General features: G+C 52.3%; 1 protein-coding gene across 8 annotated transcripts in view; it reads right to left on the minus strand.

Moving 5' to 3' along the window:
- CTIF (cap binding complex dependent translation initiation factor) overlaps positions 1-18629 on the minus strand; it is a 290202-nt gene that overhangs the window by 207731 nt on the left and 63842 nt on the right. For all 8 annotated transcript variants that reach the window (XR_010407187.1, XM_045886755.3, XM_045886749.3 and 5 more), the window contains exon 2: positions 8091-8297. Coding sequence is in view for 7 of the 8 variants with exons in the window: in XM_045886755.3 (XP_045742711.1) it covers positions 8091-8270 (180 nt within the window). In the remaining variant the exon portion in view is untranslated. The remainder of the gene's footprint in view (positions 1-8090; positions 8298-18629) is intronic.

Here is an 18629-nt window from a genome sequence, read left to right on the forward strand (position 1 = left end):
AAAAAAATCTCTTTATAGAATCTCTCTCTCTCTTTCTGAGGGAAGAGAGGCAGAAAGCAAAGTGGTAAAATATGAATAATCGGATACTCTGGGTGAAGGATAGACAGGGATTCTTTGTACTACTATTGCCGTTTTTATTTACATCTGAATTTATTTCAAAGTGAAAAATCATTTGAAAAGTCATCTTACCCAGGGCTTCTTAATCAAGGGGGCTGCAGGACCGCCCAGGGAGCAGTTTGAAGGTCAAGTGGGAGCCACTGTCTTCTCGCAATGCCCAGAAAGGGGACGTGGCTTCCTCACCATCTCACGGAGCTCAGACATAGGCCAGCCAGGAGCAGAATCCTGCCAGCCTACAGACTGAGCTTCTCAAAGTCTGGAACGAGTTCCTGTATGCTGGGTACATGGGCTCCTTGTCCATGGAGAGGAGAAACAAGAAGGGAAGGTGGGAGCAGAGACTTGTTGGTAGCCCACTCTCCATCCATGTGATGCTCCAGAAAAGCCTTGTGCAGAAGGGGGAGGAGGTGCTGCCCAAGGACTGAGATTTGAGAGAGGAAGAAAGGCTTTTTGCTCCTGTCTTAAAAAGAAAAAAACCCCAACTTTCCTGTTGTAGAAGCAGCATAATGTAGTGACTAGGAGCTCGAATTCTTGAAGCGGTGAATCTTGAGTTCCTATTCCTGCTCTATCACTTACCCTATGACCTCCGACGAGCCACTTTATCCCAAAGACTCAATTTCCCCCAACTGTAATAATTAACAGAAACTACCAGCAGTAGAGAGGTTAAGTGTATGGCAACCGGAGTAAGACCACCTGGTTCAGACCTTAGACTGGCCACATACTTGCTGTGTGACCTTGGGCAACTTATTCAACCTCTCTGTGCCTTAGCTTCCTCCCCTGTAAGCTGGCAACAATAATAGTATCTTCACAGAATTGTTGTGAAGAGTAAATGAGTTAATATGGACACACTTCAGTATTCTTTGTTAGCTCCTGCTCATCTCCTCAGTCTCGTAGGGCTCAATCTTGGACCCTCTTCTCTAAGCTCCCTCATTCCTGGGCTTAAAATGCCATCCATATGCTACTATTGACAGACGTAAGTCTCCAGGTCATTCCTCTCCTCTGAATGCCACCTCTGCACATCTACCTGCTTGATCAGCATCTCCACCAAGACGTTAATACTATCTTAAACCTTTCACGTTCCAAAACTCAACTCTTGATCTTTGCTCCCCAAAGCTACTCTCGGGGTCTCCTATATATCTCTCATTTCTGCAAAGTCTATTCCTCCATTTACTCAGGCTAAAATCCTCAGGGATATTCATCAGAAAATCATGTTATCTGTACCTTTAAGGCATAGCAAGAATCTGACTGCCTTTTACCACCTGCACGGTGACCCCACTGCTCCAAGCCATCATTACCTCTTGTCTGGACCAGCCCAACAGCTTCCTGGTCTCCCTGCTTCCTTTCCTGACCACTCCCCACTGCCAGCCCCTTGCCATAGCCTCTTCTCCACACAGCATCCTGAGTGATCCAATTTAGCCAGTCATACCATACCCATCCTCTACTCAAAACCCTCTGGCATCATCCCGTTGCACTAGAGAAAATGCCAGAGTCTTCACCAGGGAGGGAAAGGCCCTGCAGAGCTGGCTCTTCTATGACACTCCCCCTTGCTCACTTTGCTCCAGCCAGACTGGGCCCCCAAGCTGTTCCTCGAAGCCGGACGCACTCCCACACCAGAGCTGGGCCCTTGACATTCCCTTTGCCTGGAACTCTGGTTCCCATGTGGCCTCATTCTCTCACTTTCTTCAAATCTTTGCTCAAAAGTCTAAGTAAGCTCCCTGGGACAGCCCAGCACTACCCCTGTCCTGCCCACTCGGGTGTATAACACCTTCTACCATCCTATTTCCTTCTTGGTCTGTCATCTGTCTTTCTCCATTTGAAAAGAAGGGCTGGGGGGTGGGGGGCAGGGATTATGGTTCATTCTGTTCTTGAGTTTATCCCCAGAGCTTAGAATAGGGCTTGAATGAACAAAATGTTAGCTTTAATTATACTTCACTCTTTAACCAATAGTGATTACCAGAAAAGGGGCAGATTTAAACAATTATACTTTATGCCAAGAACCACCAAATGATGTCTAGGAGATCATGCTAAATAAATGAGTGAACTAAAAATTGCATGTATGCGAGAAGTTCAATGTTGTAAAAGGTATATAAAGAAAAAATAATACCCAAAAATGACATTAGTTTTATCACAAAATTATGCTGGGTTTCTTCCTCTGTTTCCTGATTGCCTCTGTTTTTCCAATTGTTGCTTTAAAAGTAAAATAAAATTTTAACTCATTAAAAAATGACTGATAATCAGATTAAAAAGGGACACAACCTCACTAGACATCAAGAAGATGCAAATTAAGATGCCAAGAGATGATTTGTCCCAATACACCGGTGGTGGTGTGAAAAACAGAACATTTTAGAAAACAATCTGACAATAGCTATTAAAAATGATTCTATTTCTCAGCATCTACCTAAATAAACACTTTTATACGTGCAGGCAGAGGCATGTTCAGTGACACTCATTGAAGTATCTTATATTTCCAGGGGAAAATTCAGAAGTTCCCTGAATCCCCCTCAGCAGATGAATGTTAAACTCTGGGACATCCATGGTATGGACTACTATGTAGCCATTAAACAGAACATGGTGGGTTTACAAGGCTGGAAGAATCCCTACGGCAATCAGCAAGGTGAAAGATGTAGGTCATTGAACAATATATTCATTGGCTATGATTTATGATTTTTTAAAAAAGATTTTATTTATTTATTTGACAGAGAGAGATACAGCGAGAGAGGAACACAAGCAGGGGGAGTGGGAGAGGGAGAAGCAGGCTTCCCGTGGAGCAGGGAGCCCGATGCGGGGCTCGATCCCAGGACCCCAGTCTCATGACCTGAGCCAAAGGCAGACGCTTAACCAACTGAGCCACCCAGGCATCCCTGATTTATGATTTTGAAATAATGTATTTCTAAAAGCCCTATGTTATATATAGGTTGATAAATGCATTAAAAAGAGTGATGAAGTTAACTCACCAATCAAGGCGGTGAATGAGGCAGCAGCTAAGGGAGATTTTATTGCTAATATTAGAATTCTTGTGTACTCTAAGAATGTACGCATAGAGGACTCGTGTAATTAAAAATAAATTGTATCTCTAAGAAAATGAGGCTCCCATGCTCAACCATCCCACAATTCCCCTTAAACTCACTTCTTCAGTTAAGCCTTTCATGGGTGGTCCACCATTGAGTGCTTCCTCCTACGAGTGAATACGGCAGGGGAGAGTGTTCAAAGGGCAGGAGGCAATGAAGGAATGGGATAAAAGGGGGATGAGGGAACAGTGAACAGGGAAGGCAGAATGAGGAAAAACACGAAGAGAAAGAGAAGGAAAAACACTGTGAGTGAGAGAAGTCATGCCAATCTGAATACTTGCATCCCATTCTTTACATCCGCATGGTTGCACTGCTCTTGCTAAGGACACTCTGCATTTTAGACAAAACCTAGGAGCCTCAAGTGCCTGACAACATCAAAAAGGACCATAAGTAGTTATTTTTACCCTCACTGGTTCTTCATTTCACCTGTTCCCAAGAATTTATGGGGAAATATGCTTTCATTAAATGTATCTGCTCTTTACAATGTCCCTACATTCTACCCATTCGACAGTGGAGCTCAAGTCTGGTGGCCAGAAGTGGGTAGGGAAGGGTTGGGCCCCAGATCTGCCACCACCAAGCAGTGTGGTTTCGTCCCTTCCCACATCTGTACTCCAGCAGTCTTCTCTCCCGTGGAATAGGGCTATAATCCGCCCTTCTCTCAAAGACAGAGTGAAGACAACTTTCAGGATGTGCTTTTATGGACTTGGAATCCACTGGAGGGCATGCACTCCTGAAATGGATGTGTGGTGGGTGGGTGGTGGGGCATGTATCTTAAAAGTGTTGGGAAACTTAGAACTTACATTCTCTTGGTTACTCATCTAAAGAAAAGGAAACTCACTGGTTCGCTCTATGTATGTATGTATGTATGTATGTATCTACCTACCTACCTACCTAATCTCTTTCCATCCATCCATCTAACCATCCATGCATGCATCCATTCGTCCATCCATCTTTCTTCCTAGTTGTTGCTAAAGGAGGGGATGGGGAGAACACAACTGTACAAGCATCATGAGGGTCAACTATCATCTCTCAGATCCTAAAAAATGGTCCCACCAACTGAAGAGCAACATTATTCTCCACTCTCTCAAGTTTTCTCGTTTCCAAGATTCTTAACAATTTTCCTCTCCCAGAAACACCAAAACACCACCGCAGACAGGCAGATGGGGACATTCTCTGAGGGTTTTTTTTGGTTCTTGGCTTCCATTTAAAATAGTCATCAGGTTAAATAAGAACGAGCAAAAGTGCTCTAGCAGAAAGACTTCTCTTAAAGCTGTGTCAACAGAGACTTTATTTTTTTAAAGAAGTGTGCAAATAAACACATCTAACCCTAGCCTTACTGAGAGCTGTCCACAGCTGCCCCTCCTCTGGAGTCTGCACCCCAGCTGTGTCTGTGGGCGTCTGGTAGCAGGTTTGCTGGGCGTGGGGTTAAAACATCCCTCCTTGGCCAGAGGTACACAGGCAGGCCCCGGGATCTTGCCAGGTGTTTGCATTCTTCCAGGGAACATCAGAGAACGCATAAAGTTTAAGGAACGCATCAGATGTCACAAGTGGCCTCACAACAAACATCTGTTTGAAAGCCTCTGCAGACGTGGACATCCAAGCATGGTCAGGCCCGACCTCTCCCAGGAGTGGGAGCTGCAAGGGCAGGGCCCAGAGTGAGGGCACGTCTCTATCTGCTCGGCATCTTGAGAGCACCGCCATCACCACAGGGAGGCCAGAGACAGAATTATCTGCTTCCAGAATTATCTCCCCGGTGGCTGCTCTGGGAACAGAAATTCTACCATTCGTCAGGCATTCCTCTGGGGTGAAGCTTCACGGCATCTTTGGACACTCCTCCTTTAAGAGGAGCCTCTGAAGGATGCCCTGCTGGAGGCCACGCAGTGCGGGAGGCAGGCCAGCCCCACACCCCATCCCCGGGGCCTGCTCCCAGGGAAGTCTGCTCCAGGATGCTTACGGGTGTATGCAAGAGTTGGTTCACCTAATTCCCTCCCCTTCCTGCCCTCCACGACCCAAAGAGGTTTATTTCCCTTGGAAATTGTCCAGTCTAGTCTAGGACCCCTCCCCCTGCCACTGCAGGTGATGATACTGTTAACTCTATGATAAAGGTGGTTGAAACTAACATCATCAGACAAGGCACCCGGTCCTTGCAGTCACCTGTAGACCCCCAGGTTACCCACCCCCACCTCAGTCCCTGTACTTCTTCAAGACTTTTCTCCTGGATCGTGGCCACCTCTTCCGGCACCTGTCGATGTCAGTGATGGTGGTTCCTGTGCCCTGCCCATCAGCTCCATGGCCCCCTCCTCTTGATCTCTTCTCTGCCCAATACCTCCATGCTTGGGCCCAGCCTTTCATTGCCAACTACTGCACCTTCTGCCCTGGACTTCCTACACCCACTCTGGACACTCCCCTTTGCTGCTCATTCCTGCAGGACTCCAGCCACTCACCAACACCCTAGGGACCCCCAATCCACTGACCCACCACTCTTCAGCACCTATCACTGCCTTGGGTCCTTACTCCTGTCCTTGCCTGGCTCAGCGTCAGGGAATGCACTGTCCTGACTCCTCCTGACTCCTTCCTCCTTCTTTCCCTCCAGTGGCATCACTCAGAGAAACTTCAGTCCCGGTTAAATTCAGTTCTGTAACTGCACTTGCACCTGCGCCATCGTGGCTGAAAGTAGCTGGAGAAACTCACAGCTATGTTGCACAATGAGGGGTCCTTCTGGAAGCACAGCTACAAGCCTGGAAACCCCCGCTCTGTGATTATGGGTGAGCTGCTGGGGACCCGAGCCAAGGCCAAGCCTTCTCCTTTACTCAAGGCCATGGCTCTGTGGAGCCTCCCCTCTGCCCCAGACCACTCCCATCCATGCATACGACATGTGGATGCTCCTGTTTTGACCTCACTTCCCCAAATACCAGGTCTCTCCCCTCTACAGAGACACCCCTGTAATACATAGAGGATCTGCATTACCCTCCCCATCTGCAACCCATCTCCTTAATGTTAGCCCCTGCCACTTGATGGGCACCTCTCTAGGTAGGGTCCCCTTAAGAGCCCCCATAGCTTGGTCAGGTCCTTCTTGGTCTTCCTAATCCACGGTCCAGCAGCTGCCATCAACACAGCCAACCCGTCCCCCATCTCCTTGAACACATCCTCCCTGGGGGCTCCTAGCACTTCACCCTGCCTGGTTTTGCTTCCGCCTCCCTGCCAGCCCCACTCCTGGTCTCTGGCTGGTTCCTCCTCCCAACCCTGCTTGCTCAGTGCTAGCAGACCCCCGGGCTCGGCGCCTGCACCTCTTATCAACGTGACCCCCTTTTCTCCCTGACCCAACCCCCCTGGCTCTCCCTTTTGCTCTGCACCTTAGCCGCCTTGCTGTCCCTGGAATACTCTTCCAGCTGGGTCTTTGCCCGAGATATCTGCACAGCTCACCCCTCACCTACTTCGGTGACATCTTCCCTGATAGCCTACTTAAAACTACAAACCCCTCCTCACCCTCATCACTCCCTATTTCGTTTTCTTAATTTATTTTTCTCCACAGCAATTATCACCCACCCCTCGAATGTAAGGCCCATGAGGGCAGAGCTTTATGCCTCTTTGGCTCACTCCCAGATACCCAGCCCTAGAACGGTGTCCGGCACGGGGTAGGTGCTCGATACACACTTGTAGAGTGAATAATGGATGCATTATAAGCTTATGCTAATTGTGAATTGTGATTTAGAACTTCAAGGACACGAAGGAAAGCATCACATACATTCCCACTTCTCTCTCGGGGCTGATTTTTCTCTTCCCTGCCCCCGTGGGGTAAGGTGTGGGACCACCAGGGCCTCCAAATGTCCCAGATTGACCCCCGGTCCCGAGTTCCAGGTTTCCTCTGGCTTTCTAAATGGCCAGAGGGTCTGGATCTTCTGCCCACCCAGACAGTGAGCAGCCAGCTGGTTGCACTTGGCTTTTTCTTCAAAGCAGGGTACCCCAGTGGTTCCCCTCCACTGGTCAGAGGGGACCCGGCTTGAGGTGGGACAACAAGGGCAAGAGGTGAACACCTAAGACCCAGATCCCAAACAGGAGAAGAAGCGCGCCCCTGCTTCTCTGTAGCTTTGGGAACCTCTTATCACCTTGACCTTCCAACATTCCTGAGGCAAGAGGATAATCCCCATTCACCAGCTAAGAAAATCAAAGCTCAGAGAAGTTGAAGGGTTTGCCGGAAGTCACACAGACAGCTAGAAGGAAATCGGGAACCAGCTCTTGAACCAGTATCTCCTGAGGATTTATGGTATTAAGGAAAGACGCATGTGATATCACCACCACCCTTAATGGCTCACACTTTACTCTTGAGAACTCAAGATTTCCAAATCTTGGCCCACGGTTAGCCAAGTCTGCTTTCCACCCAAGGCCCAGGCTGCCACAGACTAGCCCAGGAGCAGATAACACCAACCTGACATTCTGGTCAGAAGGCCTCAGGCGCCTACCTAGGGCCGGCACACAGAGCCTTCAGTGACTGCCTGAGACTCAGCTCTTTGGCTGCCAACAACTGCCTGTATTTGAAATCAGAGACAATGTTCCCAAGTTATAGCCTTTTATGATGTGCATTCTGGAGAAGCCATAATCTCCAGATCTCTTCTAGAACATAAGCTTGTGGAGGACAGGGAACAGTGCTTAGCACATAGCGGGCTCTCAATAAACATGTGTTCAATGAATTGTGAGTCTGGCCAGGCCCCAGCGGCCCAGTGGCGTGGGATGGGGGCGCGGTAGAGCAGAGGGCTTCCTGCCTGGATCTCAGGCTCTGCCACCTGGGGCCATCCATGACTCAGCAATCAAGGGCCAGGCAACTAGATGCTCCCTGGATTTAGGGTTCCCTCTCCCCCCACTGGAGTCTGCCAGGGCCCCTGCACCTGCCCAGGCCCCGCCGGCGCTCACCTGGGAGATGTGGGACTGCGTCTGCTCGCTCTCACCGTCCCCCTCCGTCTTGTCGGTCAACAGCCCCTGCACCTGGTACTCGAGCACGTAGCTGTCAATGAAGCGCTCCAGCTCCTCGATCTCCTGGGAGCGGCTGCTCCCAGCCTCAGATGAGGCTGACGCAGCAGAGGAGTTCTCCATCCCTCCAGCTCAGGGGCTGTGTGGGGGCTGCAGGAGACACAACAGCGGGCTTGGTGAGACACAGCTGGAGGGAGGCATGGACAATGCCCCACTTGAGAACCACTGCCCACTCCTGGAACCTTTCTCATCCGTCCCGGCATCTTGGCCTCCCAACATCCCAGAGAAATGAGTGGGGCACCAGCTTGCCTTCAATGTGAAGAATACGCTGCAAGTCTCCCTGCACGTGGAGGGAAACTGAGGCCCAGGGAAGGCAGGTAGCTTGCCTAACTGGCCAACGCAGTAACTTGTGCAGTGTTGGGTCTTAGTCCACACCTGGACCTTACCATGTGGGATTTGGCAGGAGACAGACCCAGCTTCCCAGCCAAGCCCCATTTCCCAACCTGGACTTAGCCAAATCTACCACAATGCAGAATGAAACAGACCATAGGCTTTGACGTCCCAGACTCAAGCACTGGGATGTCAGACACAAACCCCCTAAGGGGCCTGGGTCTTGCAAGAAAATGTCTCCTTCTAAAGAGATGCTTTCTCTTGGGACACCACACTACCCCCTAAATTAGGTGAGGCCTGTAGGCCTTAATTGTGTATACACAACTCTGCAGCCTTGTTACGACGCAGCTGACCAGGACACACTCCGCTCAGTCTGTAAGGATGTGACTGGTTCTTAATGAGAGAACATGAAGAGTCTGGGAGAGCATGCGCTAGCCATGGGCGCTGTCTGGCCACCCTCCATGGGCATGTGGCTCTCTCATGAGCCCTCGGGCCCTCTCTCTGTGCTGGCCTGGCATCACGTGACTGGCATTCTAGGGATACTTGCTGAAGTCCACCCACAGAACTGCTGTCCTTCCCTGACCAGACTGGGCCAATCCAGCCATTCACTGCAGGGGCCCAGGCCTGCAGGGACACCCCCTCACTTCTTACTCCTGTCCCCCGAAGTTCCCACCTGGAAGTGGGGAGAACTGGGACCCTTCTCACCTCTGGGTCCCTTCCCACCAGAGACCCTCCCCTTCCTTCTGACAGGCTCTAGGCCAGATGGGAAGGGGTGTTCAGACTTATCCGGTGTCCCTTTTGTCGTCGGAAAATTGCTGCTTTCCGTGGGGGCGTGCATTCAAGCTGGAGGAAGCCCAGCCTGCATGCGGTTTCATCATCACAACTAGTAGAATGGTCTACCAAATGACCACCAGTAGATACACAAAGAAGACCCGAATAACACACAGCACTCTGGGACCACAAGGGACTGCATGCATCTAGAAAGTGACTGTTGATAATAAAGGCAAGGTCCTCGTATATTGAAAGGAGCATTTGAATTTCAAGACCTTGGATTACTAGTAGAGAACTTTTTTGGAACACGGTCATTTGCCAACTATCAAGGGTTTGTTGAGTTTTCAACTGTAACGGATCCAAAACAGGGCACTGGGTTCCAGAAATGCTGCTGAGACCATGAACATGCACTCCCCCAGACCGTCACCGGCCTTTTCAAAGGTTGGTGCTGGTCGTGGGGAAGAAGAGCTGCCTGGGGGGACGCACACATTCCTCAACTGATTTCCTGGCTCCTATTTTGGCTTTTGGCTGCCGCATGGGGCCCTGCCTCCGCTGGACCCCAGGCTAGCTGCAGAGGAGCTGTGCTTGCTCTGGGTTCCTGAGCTCTGCAGCCTTGGGCCTCATGCGTATGTGCACCTGATCCAGAGGGAAGAGTCCGAAGTTTCAGGCCCGGGTACCCTCATCAGAGGGCAGGTGTGGAGGCCAGGGTGGTGGCAGGTCTGCAGAGAGTTGGCTCAGACTGGGGAGAAGCAGGCCGAGTGGTACAGGGCCATGGTCGGAGGTGAAGGCGGGGATGGTCCCATGCCCCTTCCTCCACTTGCCATTCAAGGCCTATAGCAGGCTTACACCCTTCCTACCACCACGGCCCACCTTACCCCTCCTGCTCCAATGGTTGTCCATGACCCCCTCTTACCCTACTCCTTGTCCTGGCCACATGCCCTGTGTGGTAGGCAGAACACTAAGAAGGTTCTGGGTGTACACCTTCTCCTAATTACTCAAACACTAATCTAGTTAATCCTGGGAAGGGATTTTGCAAATATAATTAAATTCCAAATCAGCAGACCTTAAGATAGGGAGACTATTCAGGAGGTCCTCATCCAGTCACATGAGCCTCTTAAATCTGGGATGGGAGGTAGAGACAGAGATTCAAAGCATGAGAAAGACTCAGCACACTGTGGCTGGCTTGAAGAAGAAGGAGCATGTGCAAAGAAAGCAGGCAGCATCCAGGAACTGAGAAGCAGTCCTTGGTCAATGACCAGCAAGGAGAAGGGCACCTCAGTCCTACAACCGCAAGCAAGTAATTTCTGCCAACAACCGATGAGCTTGGGAGCAGACTTTGTCCCCAAGTCTCCAAATGAGAACTCAGCCTGGCTGACACTTGGGTTTGTCTCATGATTTACTGAACTGGACTTTTGACTTTTAGAACTGTGAGGTAATAAGCGGGTATTGTTTTAAGCTGCTAAGTTTGTAGCAGTTTGTTACGAGGCCATAGAAAGCGAACATGTGATGCTCTCTCTCTGCCTCTGCTTTTGCTCACACTGTGCCCCTCACCCAGGGACACATTCCCCTTCCCTCTGCCTACAAAATCCAGCAGTCCTTACACGCACAGAATGCTAGAACAGTGCCTCAGTGGCCATCTGGCAACCAGCTCAATCCCCTGCTTTCAGAGTGGGCTAGTGGGCAAAGGATCCACCCCACCTTGGCCTGTGGGCATGGATACTGTGACTTCTAATAACAGGAATGGCTAAAGTGCCCTGGGCCTATATCACGTGCCAGGCACTGTTCCCAGCACTTGATGTACCTTCTCCCACTTACTCCTCACAATAATGCCATGAAACTCGTATAATTATACTACTTAGAAAAGTGAAAACTGAGGGGGTGCCTGGGTGGCTCAGATGGTTAAGCATCTGCCTTTGGCTCAGGTCATGATCCCAGGGTCCTGGGATCGAGTCCCGCATCGGGCTCCCTGCTCTGCGAGGAGCCTGCTTCTCCCCTCTGCCTCTCTCTGTCTCTTATGAATAAATAAATAAAATCTTAAAAAAAAAAAAAAAGTGAAAACTGAGGTTCAGAGAGGTTAGGTAACTTGCTCAAGTTTGCACAGCACATGTCCCAGCACATGCCTATACCTCACTGCCTCTTCATCCCACCTCCTAGCAGTCTGCTCAGGCTCTCAGGACATCTCCCACTTCTCATTCTCCACTACCCTTCCAAAGCCCAGTGGATTCTTCAAGTGCTGTGTGTGCCTCTTACCCCCCCACTGGGCTGCAGGCTCTAGAGGGCTGGGCCCCGTGCCTAGCTCACTGCCCGGCACTGGGCAGATGGCTGGGCCTCAGGGGGGGTGGGGTGATAAGGCAGATGTCCAGAGAGGGTTGAAAGGGAGCTGCCTGCTGGAAAAGCCAATGTCTCAGGCCATGCCCATTATTCCTCGAAGACAAGATCTTATCAAGGGCCTCCTGGCATACTTTACAGGTACGGGCGGAGGACTGGGCTTTGCAGGAACTAGACAGGAGTGTTTCCAGGAGGATCAAGTGCCTGGCTTTGCCTGCAGCAGTAGCTCTGGCCTGCTCTGCTGGACTCCCCCAGGCTCTCGCAGGCCCCTCACCAGGCCACACCACAGTCCCGTGAGGAGCCCTGGGATCAGTGATCACTGCAGAAAGGGACAGGCAGTGAGACCCACTCCCAGCCTGCCCAAGTTTGGTGCCCAGAGGGAAACAGAGGACTCCCACACTGGTCGCTTCTGGATGGCTTAGGTGTCCTCACATCCTCTCGGTGCCCCTCCCGTTGTAGTCAGAGTCACACGGGGAGCCTGACAGTACCTTCCCCTCAGCTGCCCTGAGCGCATTCTGCCCAGGGCTCCCCTGGCACACCCAGCAGATGCCAGCAGGGCCCCCCTGGCGCCTGGCTCCTGTGCCCTAGCAGGACGAGGTGCTAACTGCTCCCGGGGCAGCCCTTGACGAACACTCTCTCCTCGGTCTCTCATGACAACTGAGGTGTGTTCTTCACGGTCCCTCAGCAGGTCCCAGGGGACTGGGCCCAGCTGCCCACAGTGGGGACCAGACCCGTAACACCCCTTTTTCTGGCCCTCCTTCCTCCTGTGTCACTCTCCCCAGGGATGCCTGTTCTTGGGGTACGTCCAGGAACTCCACTTTCTGAGAGGGAACCAGGCTAATGTATCACCTGGGCTCATTTGTACATTCTAGAATGAGTTCCAACCAGGGCACTTTACCTCCTCAGCAGACACGAGGGAGGAAGGAGAGGAAGGGGGTGCTGTCCACATCATCCATCTCTTCAGCTACCGGGCTGGAAGTTCAGTCAGGCACTCACACCCCATTTTAAAAAATTGTGGTAAAATACATTTGCACAACATAAAACGTACCACTGTAACCATTTTTAAGCATACAGTTCGGTGGTATTAAGAGTTTTCACAATGTTGTATATGCATCATCACTATATTTCCAGAACTTTCCAGCATCCCAGACAGAAACTCTGTGCCTATTCAGCAACAACTCCCACTCCCCTCATCTCAGCCCCTGGCAACTCTCGCTCTCCCTTCTGGCTCCACGGATCTGTCTATTCTGGGTACCTCCTGTAAGTGGAATCATACAATATTTGTTCTTTTGTAACTGGGTTCTTTCACTTAGGATAATGTTTTCAAGATTCACTCACGGTGGAACATGTATCAGAATTTCACGTCAGACGCTGTATTACAATAACATATTGTACCCAGAAACCCCATTTTGTGTGTCCATCATCCATCCATGGACATGTGGCTTGTTTGCACCTTTGGCTGTTGTGAGTAGTGCTGTTATGAACATGGGTGTACCATCTGAGTCCTTGTTTTCAATTCTTTGGGGTGCATACCCGCAAGCACTGCCCTATTTTTAAGGTAAAAGGAATGAGGAGGCACAGAGTGAATGAACTCTCAGGCCAGTGGAAGGCCAGGGAGATACAGAGATGCTTTCTCAAAGGCTTGTCGCGCTCCCTTCCTGCCTGGGCTTGGGGGTCTCCTCCTGGCTCGGTTTCGCACTCACAGCAAATTCAGGATGGGAGATTGCCCACACGGCTGGGCCGCTGGCTAAGCTGAGAGGGCCAGTGAGAGGAGCTTATGTTTTCATGATCCCGGTGGAAGTGAGGGGGGAGGGAGCAGGGGAGGAAGGAAGGAGAGGGTGGACGAGAAGAGATACCTCCAGCGGCAGCCCTCCAGAATGCAGAGCATTGCAGAGCGGAGGAATCGGGAGCCCAGGAACAAGCTGGCCAATGCAGCCAGCCAGCCAGCCACCTCTCCCCACCCTGCCCCCACTGCCAGGTGATGGATGCAGAAGAACAAAAAGGCAAGCAGCAGGAGCGGGGAAAAGCGCTGAGGCTGCTTTTTGCTGTAAAGGGCAGGCAGCCCAGAGCCTGCGGGCAGGAGGGGTGAGCCAGGCGAGCAGAGCTTAAGGAGGCGTGCAAAGGGGCCAAGCCTACGGAAGGACAGCGGGGTGGGGGGCTCCTTGGCCTGCACTGCCCAGATGGGACTTAGGCCCATCTACAGCTGTCTGGCGAAAGGCCAGACTCTTGTTCTCCTCCTGATGTTGATCAGAGACCCCATCCCAGCCCCAGGGGCCCAGGGCACCGTCACCCCCCCACCCCCGCACCCCCGCTATAGCCTTTTATGGGCTTGGCACTAGAGTCGGGGGAACCTGGCTGCCTATTTTTAAGGCCAGAAAACAACCCACTCATGTTCTTTGATGAAAAGGCACCCTTCTCTCCACTCGTGTCGCCCTACTCAGACCCCGGTGAATCTTCTGCTTGCTGCCCCCCTCTGCCCAGAGCAGTGTGGTTCCCTTAGAAAACCAGCACTTACTCAGCCATCAGAAAGGATGAATACCCAACTTTTACATCAACATGGTGGGACTGGTGGAGATTATGCTAAGTGAAATAAGTCATGCAGAGAAAGTCAATTATCATATGGTTTCACTTATTTGTGGAACATAAGGAATAGCATGGAGGACATTAGGAGAAGGAAGGGAAAAATGAAGGGGGGGGAATCGGAGGGAGAGATGAAGCATGAGAAACTATGGACTCTGAGAAACAAACAGGGTTCTAGAGGGGAGGGGGGAGGGGGGATGGGTTAGCTGGGTGATGGGTATTAAAGAAGGCACGTACTGCATGGAGCACTGGGTGTTATACGAAAACAATGGATCGTGGATCACTACATCAAAAACTAATGATGTATTGTATGGTGACTAACATAACATAATAAAATTAAAAAAAAAAAGAAAAAGAAAACCAGCACTTGAGATGTTTCTGCTGACGAGCTCTCTCTGCCCGAGGCTAGAAGTCTCTCCCCACCCTTCTGGCCCTGCCCACCTTTGAGGCTGTGAGAGCTCCCAGTGGTAAGGTCAGGGGCTAGAGATCTGGAGGAAACCTGCAGGCTGACATCACCGGGCACCCCATGTATCCCCAGAGACAAGACGCTGGAACCGTCCCAGCCAGCTCAGCATGCCTTTGTGCACGCCCAGTGACAAATGGCATTAGTAGCTGTAAATTTAGCCAATCCCTTTAAGAACAGCCAGGCATTAAAGGCATTAAAGGCATTACCTCCTCCTCCAATGCCCGGGATGACTCGGTGACCTGCAAACCAGATGAGATGCCTCACCTCCCCTGCCACCAGGCCGTTTCTAGGGAATCCACCATTCCAGGCCCCCAAACAAGGCAGCACGGTACCCCCTCGCCCTTCATCAGACCCTTTTTCCTCAGGTCCTCAGCAAGCAACTCACCCTGGGTCCCCTTCTGGGAGCGCACAGATGAAGCCTGGGAAGTCTTGATTTCTGTTTTCCTGATTTGCTTCTGCTTTCCTGACGTGGCTTTTGGGGGCTTTTGGCTGCTGTGAGGAGCCTAGGCTCTTGGACCCCAGGCCAGCTGCAGGGGAGCTGTGTGGCGCAGGGTGGCGGGGGTGGGGGGGGCGGAGGCGCTTGCCCCGGGCTCCATCCACCCATCCCAGCAGTACTGTACCTCCGCAGACAGGGGTAGGCACGTCTGAGCTGTGGGTGGGCAGCAGGGCCCAGCACGTCACCTCCGCTCACCTCGTGCTGAAGGCATCCACCGCTGTCTCCACCCCACTTTTCCCACAGCCACGGTGCCCCACAGCCTCCCTCCCTCAGGGCCCCTTCCAGCAGTTGGTTCCTGGGGACACAGAGCCCCTCCCTTCTCCCCGTCTTAGCTCCCCTCTGCGCTGGCAAAGGAACCTTCACCCAGAGCTGGCAAGGAGAGCTCTCTCCTCTGTGGGCTGTCGGGCAGGGCCAAGCCAGGTCACAGCCGCCTGCTGAGACGGTAGGAGGAGAGAGGCCACTGCTCAGGGACACAGGACGCCCATGGCTCTCCCAAGGAAGCCATGGGGACCCGCTTCACAATGCCAGTGGCCAGCCCACCCCTTGGAGTCCAGCCCACGCTCCACCTCCTGCATAAACGAGGCTCCAGACAGAGTGCTTCTCCCCCGCTCCCCCGGCCACCTGCAGCCCTCATGCCCACCACTCTGCCTCTCCAGGCAGTGCTGGCTCCGAGGACTCTGGGCCACACTGGTGTTTGCCAAAGAAAAGCAGGGGGATTCGGGGACACCTCTGCATGCGGGAGCCTTCGGTCCCCAACCACCAGAAATGGGAAAGTTCAAATACACTCAGAGCTGGAGGTGACTTCAGAAATCAACATTCGTGGAGCATCTGGGTGGCTCAGTTGGTTAAGCGACTGCTTTTGGCTCGGGTCATGATCGCAGGGTCCTGGGATCGAGCCCCACATCGGGCTCCCTGCTTGGCAGGAAGCCTGCTTCTCCCCTCTCCCACTCCCCCACTTGTGTTCCCTCTCTCATGGTGTCGCTCTCTGTCAAATAAATAAAATCTTTAAAAAATTTTTAAAAAAGCAACCAACAACATTTACTGTCAGTGTCAGGGAGCACTGGGGTGCTCTAAAGGTCTGACAGCCCCCTCCCCCACTGTAACCCTTTGTAGCTCCAAGGTCAGACAGGGCGTTAGCTAGCATATGGTTTTCAAACTGCACGTCTCAGCTATTTGCTGGGCTGTAAAATAAACTTAGGGTAAAATGAAGTCATGATTTCAGCATTTGGAGATATACAACTGAACTGAAACCATCAGTGAGTGACATGCATTGTAGGCATGACTATTGTTCCGCGGAACCGGTGCTCCCCCTGTTCATGGAAGATGTGTTTCTTCTGCGAGGCGTGGCCAAGAGGTTAAGTAAAGTGGCTTCCAGACTTCCATGTGCCATGTGGCAAGAATCACAGGCTGGCTTGTTCAAATGCAGATTCGGATTCTGAGGGTTGGAGGTGGGGCCTGGGATTCTGCATTTCTTTTCTTTTCTTTTTTTTTTTTAATTTTATTTATTTATTCATGAGAGACGGGGGAGGGGGGCAGAGGGAGAAGCAGGCTCCCAAGGAGCAGGGAGCCCGATGCGGGACTCGATCCCAGGACCCTGAGATCATGACCTGAGCCGAAGGCAGACGCTCAACCATCTGAGCCACCCAGGCGCCCGGGATTCTGCATTTCTAACCAGCTCCCAGCTGATGTTGTTTTTTCAGGTCAGAGGGGCTCGCTTTGAATGGCCAAGATCTAGAAAACCTCTCACATCCCTTCCCTCCCTTATGTAGATATCTCACCGTGGTCTGGAAAGTTCTCCATCCTGACCCTCGGGCCTGCAGGTCAGCTCCCTGCAGGGGGGGCAGCGCTGCTTTGAGGGCCCCCTTGGGGTGAGGCTGGACCTCGGCAGGCTGAGTTAGTATTTATTGGTGGACACCGGGACCACCCACCTCCACCTGAGGCTCACAGCCAGGTACCTATAACAGCACCTGCTCAGAGCCCAGCAATGCTGAGCTATAGGCCCAGATGCATCCCACTGGTCGGAGCCAGCCAAAGGGGCTCCTAAAACTGAAGCTTCGTGACCTCAGTGGTCCTTAGAGAATGAGATGGTACTGGCCCCTCCCCTGTGCAGATGAGGACGCTGGAGCCTAGAGAAGGGAACCAACTTGCTAGGAGCACGGAGTTGCCTATGCAAAGAGCTGGGTTTGCAACCCAGGTCCCCAGACTCCAAGCCCCTCAACAGCCTGCCAGCCCTGGAGACCCCCTGCTGAGCTAAGAGTCACCTCCCCTCCCCAGCCCAGTGACCGTCAATGTCTTTGGAGCCCAAGTGCAGTTTGGGTTACAATCGTTACGTCAAGCAGTAATGACAGGACAGCTATTCCTAGATAAACAGGCAACCCCCAAGTCACCATAATGAGCTCCCACTCTGAAAGCCCTGTGGGTCTATCAGAACTTGCATGGAGAAGACAAATGGGGCTCAGGCCTCATTGGCCCCTCCCTGAGAGCTGCCTCCAGGAGTATCTGAGGAACTGGACCAGATTTCAGGGTGAGGGTACAGGTCACTGTGGGCCAGGGAGGCAAGACAGATGCTGTGAATCCTTCTCACCTGAGCATGCTGCCGTGGCCCACCCACTGGCAGGAGGGGGCACCCACTGCCATCCACCCAGGGGATGCCAATTAGATTCCAGTCTCCTGCCTCGGACTTCCTCTTGGAGGAAGAACATCAACCCAGCAGCTTTCCCAGCTCTGCGGAGGCCACCACACTGGTAGGCGGGCTGGGCCAATGGGCAGGATGGCACCCAGGGTGGGCTCTGGGAGAGCCCACCCCTGCTTTATCCCTGGTCATCCCTGTTGTCCAGGTCTGCCTTGCCCTGGGCCCCTGAGTCCCACAGGAGCCGGGGCTCCTAGCACTGACTCCCCACCTGCTTTAGCACTGACCCTCCACCTGCTCCCAGCACTGACCCCCAACCTGCTCCTGGCATTGACCCCCAACCCGCTCCTGACACTACCCCCCCATGTGTTCCCTTGGTGCTGAGGATAGGCTGCCTCCTGACACCCCTCCCCCTCCCCAGTGCTGTTACCCAACTCTCGTCCTGCTCTTGAATTTTTTATGGACTTTTATCTTGTCTTGACAAGACTCCATGATCCTTGAGGCCCGCTGCAGCCTACACCTGTCAAGCTCAAGCCCAGGCCGGCAGACTGGCCTGTGTCTCCTCCGCCCCTCCATGCTGGTGCATCCAGCTCACTCCTAACCTGAGCGTGGGACTCCTTAGCTCTCCCACCCACCGCCACTGGCCCAGGCTCTCCCGCAGCCCCTCCTGGCCCTTAGAATGTTAAAACCAAGGGTACTGGGGTGGACCTGTCCAATCCCCCCTTCCACTGGCCACCAGGGTTACCTGGTCCCAGAATAGGTCTCCAACCCCTTCCTCCTGCATTTGTAGAGCCTCCTCAGACATCTCGCACCAAATAACAG

This window comes from Mirounga angustirostris, unplaced genomic scaffold (genome assembly GCF_029215605.1).
Source record: "Mirounga angustirostris isolate CCGP_5_RB_7025 unplaced genomic scaffold, mMirAng1.0.hap1 SCAF_14, whole genome shotgun sequence".
Classification (NCBI taxonomy): Eukaryota; Metazoa; Chordata; class Mammalia; order Carnivora; family Phocidae; genus Mirounga; species Mirounga angustirostris.